The 12,449-nt window shown below is 45.4% G+C and overlaps 1 protein-coding gene across 1 annotated transcript in view; it reads right to left on the bottom strand.

Annotated features, from left to right (window-relative positions):
- The window catches only part of cacna2d1a (calcium channel, voltage-dependent, alpha 2/delta subunit 1a), a 205,242-nt gene that overhangs the window by 94,734 nt on the left and 98,059 nt on the right, over positions 1-12,449 (bottom strand). Inside the window, exon 6 of the mRNA XM_083658048.1 lies at positions 11,405-11,534. Within this exon, the coding sequence (XP_083514174.1) occupies positions 11,405-11,534 (130 nt within the window). The remainder of the gene's footprint in view (positions 1-11,404; positions 11,535-12,449) is intronic.

The raw sequence follows: 12,449 nt of genomic DNA on the forward strand, positions 1-12,449 counted from the left end.
AGCCTATGTTAATAAGCCACCAGCCAAATTTGAACGATGATGAACGTCGCAAAGTATATAAATTTAGGTTTGACAGTCCTGGCAAAAGTCATGAGAATCAATTATTTTTTAGAGTGTATTTTCTCCCGCGGACTGTGTGGGCGTGTCCCGTCTACAGCAGGGAAATTTCCCTCTCTCAGTCAGACCTCTCTCCTCTCCTCGGAGAGGGAGAGAGAGAGAGAGAGATGGTTTGTGTGTGTGTGTGTGTGTGTGTGTGTGTGTGTGTGTGTTCGCGTGTTGCTGCGCGCATAGTGTACTGACGGTCATCTGTCTATCTGTCTGCACGCGCGCACACACGCACACACACACAGCAGCGCCGCAGCAGGCAGAGGAGAGGTTTCTACACACCGCCGACGAGACTAATCTCTGCTCTGCCACTTCGAGTGCACAGCGCTTCTGTCTCCCTCCCACCGTGTGCTGTGTTTGTTCGTTCTCTCTCTCTCTCTCTCTCTCTCTCTCTCTCTCTCTCACTAGTCCAGAGAGAGAGAGAGAGAGAGAGAGAGAGAGAGAGAGAACGAACGAACGAACACAGCACACAGAGTGGGAGGGAGACAGACAGACAGCGCTGTGGGGGCAAAGAACGCGCGTGTACAAAGGTTATATAGAGCTTATGACGTCATAAGCTCCTGCGTTTTAGCACCTCGCGCACTGCTGTCTTCAATGAGGAAGTACTTTGTAGAATCTTGTAGAAAAGTGTCGATTTTAAGGCTTTGGGTTGAAAGTAATGTATTGTAACGAAGTGGGTATTCGTCCAAGGAACTGGAGACTTGAAGTTGGTACAGGCTCTTTATTCTTGTCTTCACAATACACGCTCCTAGCAGCTAGCTTCGCTGCTAGCTCTAAACCACCCGGTCAGCTCGCCCACCCTGGCCTGACTGGCCTCCGCCCCGGCCGCTGGTCACATATATCCCCTTCCCCCTAGGAACACACCCACACATATCAGTTCCTAGCCAAGCACGGAAACACCCCAATACACGTAATTACCCGATACGTTACACATCCCCCACACAAATTTAATGTCGCTTCCACGCGACATGCACAACCCACACACATCCCCCTGTACCAAACACACCCAACACAATATTTTTTCCCATCACCACATCAAATTCTAATTCCCCAACAAACAGTCTTTTCTTTTCAGCACCCCCGTCATAATGTCCAGTTTGCATCAGGTACTCCGTAATGTCTAGTTTTCCATTAGGTACCCCCATAATGTCTAGTTTCCCATTAGGCACTCCATAATGTCTAGTTTTCATTATTTCCTTTCTTTTTCACACATTTAAATTCAACCCACATTTCCCACATTTAGTCCCTTTTAAACCCCATTTCCATCCCCCCTTTTCCCAGCTTCACCAATTCCCCTGAAGCACTCTTTTCGGTCCCCCCTTTTTGTTTGTTCCAGTAGCAAATGCACGAACGAGCACCGGATCGACATCCTCGTCCTCCGGTCTCCACTCGCGCCCGTCGACTCTCCAGCTGACCCTGGCGTCGTCCTCCCGGCCTCGCACTCGCTCGTTTTTCCGTCCCCCTCCTCCAGGGTTGAGGACAGCAGAGCGAACACCACCGGCGTCGATCTTCCCCTCGGCTCTCCGCTCGTTTTTCCGTCCCCCTCCTCCAGGGTTGAGGACAGCAGAGCGAACACCACCGGCGTCGATCTTCCCCTCAGCTCTCCGCAGTGCAACGTTAGGGGGTGTATAGCGGTTAGGCTGGGCCGGTTCCCCCGGCGGTAACCCCTCTCGCTCACTCGGAGACACGAGCGTCGCTCTCCCGACTGTAACAACGCTGCAGACGATGTCCCTCTCTTCCCTCTGGCTGTTCACGCTCTTCCCAGCCTGCGTCTCACCTCCGGCCTCCACACTCTCAGTGCAGTCCCTGGCCAAGTGCTCCGGTGACTGGCAAGTCCAGCAGAGTCTCACCTGTCTGCCGCCTGCACGTCTCTCTTCTCCCGCTGTCCCCCGATCTCCGACAGCCTCTGGACACTCTCTGGCTAGATGTCCGATCGCGCTACATGCCCAGCAGGCTCCCTGCTGTCCATGTCGTTGTCCCGCATACCCGGTCCGTCTCCCGGAACCGCATCGGCACCACCTCGCCACGTGGCCCGGCTCTCTGCAGGTCCAACACAGTCTCTTCCGTGGCTCTTCCGGCCGCTCTCCCCGCTGCATTACCTCCGCGCTCATCAAGTCCACCCGCTGCATGACTTCTCGCAGCGCCCGCATCACCTCTACTGCCCAGGCAGGAGTCTCTTGCACCAGCCGTCCGACCTCTCTCAACACACGGGCCTCCATGCCCGCCAGCATCGAGCTGATCCCCGCCGTCAGCTCTCCTTTCCTCCCGTTCACCGATGGCCATTCTCCGGAGATACTTGATTCTCCGCGCACCATCGCACGTGGTTTTAGCAGCTAGCAGTTAGCAGTTAGCACCCCTGGTAGCTAACTTACTAGCGCTAGTTTCTAGAGCCAAAAAGCCGCACCACCCGTCTCTTTTGCCGTTCCTTCTCACCCTCTCCCCTCTCGGCCGAATCAGAGGCGTTAGCGCTTTACTGTCTGGCACCAATGTAACGAAGTGGGTATTCGTCCAAGGAACTGGAGACTTGAAGTTGGTACAGGCTCTTTATTCTTGTCTTCACAATACACGCTCCTAGCAGCTAGCTTCGCTGCTAGCTCTAAACCACCCGGTCAGCTCGCCCACCCTGGCCTGACTGGCCTCCGCCCCGGCCGCTGGTCACATATATCCCCTTCCCCCTAGGAACACACCCACACATATCAGTTCCTAGCCAAGCACGGAAACACCCCAATACACGTAATTACCCGATACGTTACAGTATAATAATTTCGGAGGCACACAATTACTAACATAAGACCCAGGGGTGGAAGGAACGAATTACAACTACTCACGTTACTGTAATTAAGTACTTTTTTTTGGTACTTGTACTTTTAAAAGTAATTTTTTCAAGTCTGTAATTTTACTCTTACTTAAGTATGGATTGCACCATGTAATCTACTTTGTTACTTTTTAAATCATACTGAGTACTGAGTACAATTTGAATTAATTAAATCCAAACATCCAAACCTTTGATCTAGTGTCCTCTAGAGAGAGAGTGGCGTCAGCGGAGGACCAAAATGCAAGAATCATTAGCCAATGAACAGCCAGGAATGGGTCTCGCGCTACTTTTGCATGTTAAAATAAAGCTGATAATGTACAATTTGATTCATTTCAAGGGATGAAAAACCCTTTCAGAGTACAACACTGTCTATTTTGATGCAACTCGACAGTGCTGCTTTTTTTACTGAAGAGTTCCACTTTCTACTTCCTGGAAAAAAACTGGTCCATTGGAGTGAATGGAGATGTCGGAACTCTTCTATTATACGGCTCTGCTTTGATCTGCATTTTACACAGCCAATAAACTATCAAGTGATCGCAAACGGGCCAATGAAAACCATGAAATGGGGGGGGACACGCCCACAGGTTAGATGTTGTTTTCCAGCTTGGATAGGTGACATGACCACGCCAGAGACGGGGATTTAATCAGGAGAATGACTCTCACCTGAGAGTGAGCAGAGGGGAGACGCTGATTGAGAACTGAAAAGGCAGTCAGTCTATGGCTGCGGTGTTGCTGCTGGAGCGTTTCTCTCATTGATACGGCTGGTGACTCTCTGGGACGAGGGAGACGTTCGCAGCTGGTTAGGGCTGCCGACGCTGAAGACAGCTAGAGAGGGGGAAGTTATCCCAGTGTGGCTGTAAGAGGGGAGGTCAGCTGCCTCCTGTATAGTTAGTCAGGGCTGGGGCTGTAGGAGTGTCAACTGGCCGCCGCTCTCCAGCCGATCCTCAGCAGCGGTACACTGCCGTATGCTGTCCACAAACTTTCCTGAGTCATCACTGACTTTGTCCAGCGCCGCCAACGAAGCCGTGATTGAGTAGCCTATTTTTTTTTTTTACCATATATATGTTTTATGTCTGTGTTTGGGTCCTGTCTTTGTTTATTTGTTAGCTTATAGGTTTTAGATAATATAGTGACTTTTGTATTGCCCTTCGGTTTCCTGTGTGGGATCATTACAGCCTCTTTGACATTGGACAGGCTCACAACATATGTTGTTGTGTTTCTGACTTGGATTGTGGTTGTTTCCACAATCTTTCCAAATCTTTACTACTGTACTGTACAGCCACCCTAGTGATGTCATCAAGGAGCGCAATAGTTGGCAAAAGGGTGAAATGTTCATCCTTCTAGCAAATCTAGGTAAATTTCAGACTTGAAAGCAGTGTCCTGTCTTCTCTGAGGTGACATGCAAATTAACTAGACTCATATGATCAAATGTTTCCTGTCCTCTTTAAGAGTCAAATGCTTACCAGTATTATTAAAAATGAACAACATCTTTGGGATAAGCAAACCTTCAGCAGGTGTGACTGACAGACCCCTCCCACCCACCAGTTTTCAGTTATTTAGGGTTTTGCTCCCTGTTGATACTAAGAAGTGATTGATATTTCATTCATATCATTTATTAGATAAATATGCTTTGTTGAAAGTGTAGAATGTAGTTTCTACATGGATCTCCCGTTTCAAGTGAATGCCTGTGACAGCCTGCTATTAAAAATTGATGGTTAAAAAAGTAACTAATACTCTGAGTAGTTTTTTAGAAGAGTACTTTTTACTTTAACTTAAGTATATTTTTAACACCAGTACTTTTACTTTTAATTGAGTAATATTTCAGTAAGGTAACAGTACTTCTACTTGAGTACAAACTTTCAGTACTTCTTCCACTGATAAGACCCTAAATAACATAGTTAGAACGTTTTTGTGGATTTTGGTTTCCAGGGACTTTAACTCTTCTTTTTGGGGCACTTTAAAGCCCCCGTCATCCCAATTCCAAGGGCAATTTTAGATTTTTTTCACACAGCCAGCACTCACTCTTCTCAATCACAAGTCACTCACAGCTAACATACAACCTTGCATCACCTCTGCATCAACCACCCCAGGGCTGCCAAGGGCCCCTGTATTGCCCTATCAGCCTACGCATGCTATAATAAACAGATAGATGAACTGTCTCAGAGCCATGTTGCCCACATTGCTGGACAGCTCAGTTCTAAGTAGAAAACAACAGAGCTCAGGCATGTGGTACAAATATACAGTAAAAGCAGCTTTGCTTCTAAGGCTGTGTGTTCATATAGCGCAGGGGTGCCCACACTTTTTCAGCTTGCGAGCTACTTTTAAAATGACCAAGTCAAAGTGAGCTACCAAGCATATTTATTTATATATATATACACTGAGTATACAGTGGAAAACAGTGGAACAGTGGAAAAACAGTGGAAAAACAGTGGAAACAGTGGGAAAACAGTAAAAAAAAAAAAAAAAAAAAAATTCTTCCTCAATGCCATGCGATCGACCACACTACCTTCGCGATCGACCGGTCGATCGCGATCGACGTATTGGGCACCCCTGATATAGCGAGTGTACCAGTGACCTTTCTTCATTTTTTTCTGCTTCTTTTCAATATTTTATTTTCAATTTTTATAGAACAATTATAGAACAATTATAATACACAAACAAGACAAATAAACAGGCTCAGACACAGGAAAGAAAAGAAAAGAAAAGAAAACATACATCATCAACGTTCAACATTACATGTTGCTACCAGCTGCATAAGGTGCTTTTATCTGTAATAGATATTGTGCATGGGGTCCCACGCAAGAGGCCCACAAGAAACCAGACAGGAGAGCTTCAGACACTATTCATTCCTTATCTCATCAAAGTAGGCCAAAAAAGGGTCCTAAACAGTCGAGAACCTTTTAAGCAAGTTGGCTCTCAAGGACCTGAGTCTCTCCATCCCTATAACAGAGATCATGTCCATCAGCCACACCTGAAAAGAGGGGGGAGAGAAGGACTTCCATTCCTTCAGAATAAGTGTTTTGGCAACAGTTGTCCCAAGTGTCAGAGATTGCTGCACAGCTGTAGGGAAATTCAGAGAGGACTCCGAGCAGCCGAAGATGGCGAGTTCTGCCTACGGTTGCAGGATTATTTTGTAGGCCTTAGAGTACCAGACAAATATTTTGGTTCAGAACCCCATCAGTGAAGGGCAGAACCAGAAGGCAGGAGATAGCGTGCCCTCTGACACCTGACACCTGTCGCACAGTGGTGAGACAGAAGGGTAGATCCTGTGCAATTTATGCTTGGAGTAGTGGAGACACAGTGAGCGACTTTCAGCTGGTGTCTGCTATTAACTGAGCAAAGTTGTACTATAGACAGACTCCTTTCCCATATAATGTCAGATAAATCAATACCAAGTTCCCCCTGCCATGCGTCTCTAATCCTCTCACTAGAGGCTGTGTTGCAGTTGTCAAACAGTCATACAAATCGAGGGCTCAGCAACACATACAAAAAAGCATGTTCATTTGGGAGTGCTTTAAAGGTGTGAATCTTGGATCGAACATAATATCTGATTTGCAGGAATCTGAGACAGTTTGTGCCGGGCAATTCAGATTTCCTCTTCAGTAAGTCAAAGGATGCAAAATGACCATCTATGTATAGGTATTTTATGGAAACTAGCCCGTTCTCACTCCAGGCATGGTAGTTTTTGTCTGACCATGGAGGCAAAAAAGAGTGATTGAAACAAATTGGTGTCTGAACAGACACATCTGGTAGACTTAAAACATTCCTAACTTGGTTTAAAAAAAATGTCATGACAAAACTTAAATTAAGATTTTTTAAAGGTCCCAGGTGTCTCTAACTTTGCAAATAGCATGGCTGGCAATGAAGAGTTGACAATAGGCTGGCCTCCATTCTCAGCCACAGGGGGGCCCCGGGCGTTAAGTTACCCGGATTCCCTTGCCGACCTTTCCTCATTAAAATCAACGGGAGGCGGCCGCAAGGTGGACCAAAGCGGCCGCTTCAGAAAAGCGCTGCAGCCAGTGTTTTTCTTCTTCTTCATCAGTAGCGCTTTCAAAAGCGGAGGAAATGTTAAACTTTTCAGAAAAGCGTCAGGTGACGTGAACCGCTTTTTCCAGCCAACCATAATTGCAATGACAGACGATAGCCGTTTCCCATAGCGTCCATAGCAACAACAATATGGAGAAAGTCAAGGGGCCGGCGGTGGAGAAATAGGACATACTAATCACTGAATTTACGTTACTGTAACAGCGATCTTAAAGGCATGTATTGGAATAAATATCTGGTAATCCGTTGCTTGTTCCCCAACACTGTATTGTCTACTAGAAGAGCTAACCAGCTGGTTAGTGAGCTAGCAGCAGGTGACGCTATCATCCACTTTTAGTTCTCAAGGCTCAAGGCAGCACTTTCTTCACGCCAAAAACCCCCCACAGAAAAACGCAATGTGGACACACGCCCTAAAGTGGATTCTAGATCAGAGGGTAAATTCAGACAGACCCAAGCCTGCTCTAAATAAAGGCAGTACAAATGTGAGCAGTGTCCCCATGTACCGACCATGTCTATTTATCTAACTGGCACACAAAAACATACCAGCGCAGCTCCACGTCATTGCCATTGGTACATCACACCACACAGAATAGGCTACAGTACAACTACTCCACATCCCATCACATGGGTATCGATAGTGCTCCAAGTCAAAGGAAGTCAAATGGACCGACTAATAAATTGCTTTACTTACTTTTAAAAATAGACTAAAGACTTTTATGTTTACCGTCGCTTTTAACTGCTGGCAATTTACTGCTAAAAGCTGCAGGTCTGGGGGATGGTTCCGTAATACGGATATACTCACAAGAGGATGAGGTGATGCGTCAGGAGGGACGCACGCATAAGGGGAGCTTAAAAGAGGACACCGTACCCAGACCTGAGTTTTATGTGTGTGTAGTCATGTTTCTTATATAGTCATGATGTCGGGGGACTAAATATAGATAAATTGATTTATTCTATTATGCAAACCCAATGAGTCCTCTATAGGTTTTTAGCTCTTTTTGCAACTGCTGCGCCTGTTGCTTAATGCACTTTTTATACTCTTTTTTTAAGTTTTGTTGTGATGCTTTTAAATGTCCATTTTATTCTCTTCTTTTATTCTTTTATTTTCCTGTCAACCATTTTATGTGAAGCACTTTGAATTGCCTCTGTGTATGAAATGTGCTATACAAATAAACTTGACTTGACTTGACTTGAATCCAAGGTAGAAACGCCAAAGCCACTACCCTGACACTAACATAAATGCTACAATAATATCCATTTCACAGCCTCTGGGTTACGCCCAGCGAGGGCAATCTGTCCAAATAGTTCCTGCTTTTAGGCCAGATTGATTGAAAGTCCAATTATAAATTACTGGACACATTCTGGCATCAGACTTGTGCCATGAATGACTCAAACTTGGCTTGCCACATTTGCTAATAGAATGTATTAATATATTTATAGTTATCAGTGAAAGCCAACTCCAGTGTTTGCAGTATTAGACCTTTAGGTCTGCGCAGTGTGAAGGTATGGCGAGTATAATTATACACATGGCAAACATAGGAAGGGAAGGGGAGTGTGGGATGAAAAAATAATAATATGAGAGAACATGAGAGCCTGTACTGTAATATGCTGGAGCAGGACAGGACAGCTAATGTTGAAGTTTTACAAAGAGAGATGGGAAAGCAGAAGGGTGGTGGTTCTCTAATAGTTGGAGAAGAATGGTTCTGACCAGAACGTTTCTGAGATAAGCTCTGATCTCCCTCAACAGCTTGTATAAAGGTGCCCTTGAGCTGCTGATGAAAATATGGTCTTAGCCAGCTTTTCTCAGTAAACAGGGAGGGCAGGAGATGCAGGATCTTTAGGAAGGCCACCTACCACCTAGCAGTCCAAAAGTTGAAGGTTTGATCCATCATTGCCCACACGCTCCTGGGCAACATGATAGACTACCAGTTAAACGTTTGGACACACCTGGTTGAATGTACTATGTTTTTCATCATCTTAAAGTCATTTGGTCTGTTTTTGTTTTGGCTTAAATACTTGAAATGTGTTTCTTAGACAAATACAAATAGTGAAGTTGATGCCTGTGTAAGTATGTATGAATTTCTTTCCAAAGCCTTTACCTCTCCGTCAAGGCAAAGGAGAGCTACTTTAAACTTTCAGATCGTTTTGATTTGTACAAACAAAATTGAACACTGCATAATTCCATCTGTCCTATATTTCATAGTTTTGATGTCTTAAGTATTATTATAAAATGTGGGAAATAGTAATAATAAAGAAAAATGTGGTCTGTCCAAACTGGGAGTGTACTAGGGTTTAATATTTTTCCCGAAAATGAGGCATAGCGGGAAACGGGAAATGAAGAAAAATCCCGGGAAATCGCCCCTTTTTTTTCTTTAAAAAATAAATAAATCTATGGGTTGCTAATTTGATGCCGTAGTGTCTAATTTGCTGATATCAATAATTATTCTCATTCTTATTATAGGATTAAAGAAAAATAATGAATTTATGTTAACAAACATTATAATTTAAAATAAAAACGTCATATGAAATGCCGTGTTCATTGCATGTGATCGTCTGCTGATAAGAACAGCCTCATGGAAATGTTATTTGACAATAAATAAACGGAATTCGTTACAGCACTTAATTTGGGAAGTGATATTGGACAATAAACAAATGAAATTTGTTAAAGCAAGTTATTTTGCGTGTTTCAATTAAGCTGAGATGGATTCCATATTCTGATAGCGTTCAGCAGCCTTTCTATAATAGCCAAACAATTTCATTTACTTTCCAAGTGACATTCATTGTTCAAGTGCAATTGAATCAATAAACTAGTGCAAACAATCACGGCCTGCGCCACTTGTGCAAAATTCACGGCTTTAAGAATTTGTCATATGCTGCCATTTCTGACAGTATTTCGGCCACCGAGGCTTTTGGTCTTAAGTATGCTTCACTTGCGGGGTTTCTGGGGTTTTATGTTGCTGCGACTCCAAATGTCGCAGCAACCCGCTTGTTGATCGTCCTCCACATCTTATCACTCGCTCACAGAGGTTACATGTGGCATCCTCGTTGTTTTGGTTGTTTGTAAAGTATCTCCACGCAAAACTACTGGCAGGCGTGGCAGCAGAAGACATCGTGGTGGAATCCATCAGCGTGGTGAGCGTGGTGCATTGTTGGGAGATGCTGACTCAGTGTGTGACTCACTCAACATGTGGGTGTGGGCTGTGTGGACGAATTACCGTATTAACTGCAGTAATGATCATTATGCAATTTTATTTAGGCTACAATAGGCTGTACAGCTATTTTCTTAAATTCATTTTTTCCCGTTTCCCGCGATTGTATTTTCCGGGAAACGGGAAATGGTCCAGTCGGGATTTCACGGGAATCCCGTTTCGCGGGATTAAACCCTAGAGTGTACGTAATGTATACTGTATTTGCACCAGCCTGTTCCAACTGGTTAACTAGCTAAAACTGTGATACAATGCAACAGCCATTTACTTGCAATATGGGCAGTGACGAAGAAATTGACTTTGAATGTCAAGACATCGCAAGGGAAGTATGATTGGTGACAAAGAACCAGTGACAATAGAAAAGGATAAATAGAGTAAGAAAAACACATCAAGACAAGGCCACAGACTTCACAGAATACTGAGAACAGTGACAAAGTACAAACCGCCCACCAGAAGGCTTATCATGGGTGGTAGCTTTGACCTTCTGCGCAACTGTCTTGAGAAGTCGACGGGGTCAGCGATGAGTGGGAGGCGGCAAGGAGCAGCTGCTGAGCAGGGAGATTGGGGGGCGGGAGGGGGGGAGGGTCTGCTGGCTATTGGCCAGTTTACATTTGGGCTATATATAGACCGGTATGGTCTGAACTGGGCCTGGGACTGTCTACACTGCAGACAGCTCTGACGGGGAGACTAAGTTCAACATCATGGGAACATACTGTAGATACTACTGGTCATAGTGATGACAGGCATACACAGACACACACAGCGTGGGCTGGGGGCATGCTGTGTATCAGGAATATGTAGAAATGTGGGAATCAAAGAGTCAAAAGACAAACCACATTTTATGCAGTGACCATAAAAGTGTTAAACAAATTAAAACAATCTTCTATTTTAAATTCTTTAAAGTATAGCCGTCCTTTGACTTGATGGAAAGCCAATGGCTTCAGAAAGAAATTCATACATAGAGGCATCAGCTTCACTATTAATATTTGTCAAAGAAACTAAGCATTTTAAGCATAAGCCTTTATCAAAACGCCTTTAAGATCATAAAAGGCATAACACATTGAAACAAGTGTGTTCCCACTTTTGAGACATACGAGTGCGGAAAAGTAGGTGCACGTGTGTGTGTGTGTGTGCGTGTGTTTGCGTGTGTGTGTGTGTGTGTGTGTGTGTGCGTGTGTGTTTGTGTGCGTGTGTGTTTGTGTGTGTGTGTGTGTGTGTGTGTGTTTCAACTTACAGCCCTCGTATATATCCGTTGGGATGTGGACGGCGGTGGTGTTGTAGGAGACCAGTCGTTTGAAGTCGGGGTCGATGTGGAAATCATCTGGAACATACTGGTTCTCATTCTTCTTGTCTGTCTCATTAAGCTGTATGGAGAAATAAAACAAGCAAGACACATCCGTTCCTTGTTACTTTTTTGTGGATCAAGTTTTCATCAGATTGCCCTCCTCCATTTTCTTCCTAAAACTGGTTTTATGCTTACGCAAAATCGCCAGCGGGTCGCCGCAGCTGGTCGTCCTATCGGCGCAGCTCGGCGGAGGGGGTGTGCAGCTCCTCGAAAATGTGACTCTGCGGCGTCAACGTGGACGTGACGTGACCAGCACGAGAGCTGTGATTGGCTGTTGCCTTGGGCCGCGCACATATCCGCTGACGTAGTTGTTGTGAGGAATGAGGAAATGCCATTTCCTCATTTAACAGTGCTTGTCCCTCATCTAGCAAAGCCTTCTGCAGGCTCACCCCACCGACATGATTGCAAGTTCTTGGTAAATGACATGATAACATCATATTATAAGTGTACCACAAGCCACCTAGTGTTTTGGACGTGTACCGCAGCCAACGCGCCGAGTTACGTTTGAGTATGCACAGTCTCGCCAATTCCCCCTGCTGTACCGGTCACTGCTCCACCCCCTCTTCCAATCTGGGGAGAGCCAGAAACTAGCACGTGCTTCCTCCGATACATGTGCAGTCGCCAGCTGCTTCTTTTCACCTGACAGCGAGGAGTTTCACCGGCAGGACGTGATGCGTGGGAGGATCACGCTATTCCCCCCAGTTCCCCTCCCCCCGAACAGGCAGCCCGACCAACCAGAGGAGGCACTAGTGCAGCGATCAGGACCCTTAATCCGGCGTCCCACCCACAGACACGGCCAATTGTGCCTGTATGGACGCCCGACCAACAAGGGCTCGAACCTGCGACCCTCGTGTTGGTAGGCAGGGAATCTCCCGCTGCACTACCGGACTCCCTTCACTTCCTTGTTACTGTGAATGATAAGGTGTCAATGTAA

Source organism: Poromitra crassiceps, assembly GCF_964638095.1.
Source record: "Poromitra crassiceps genome assembly, chromosome: 2".
Classification (NCBI taxonomy): domain Eukaryota; kingdom Metazoa; phylum Chordata; class Actinopteri; order Beryciformes; family Melamphaidae; genus Poromitra; species Poromitra crassiceps.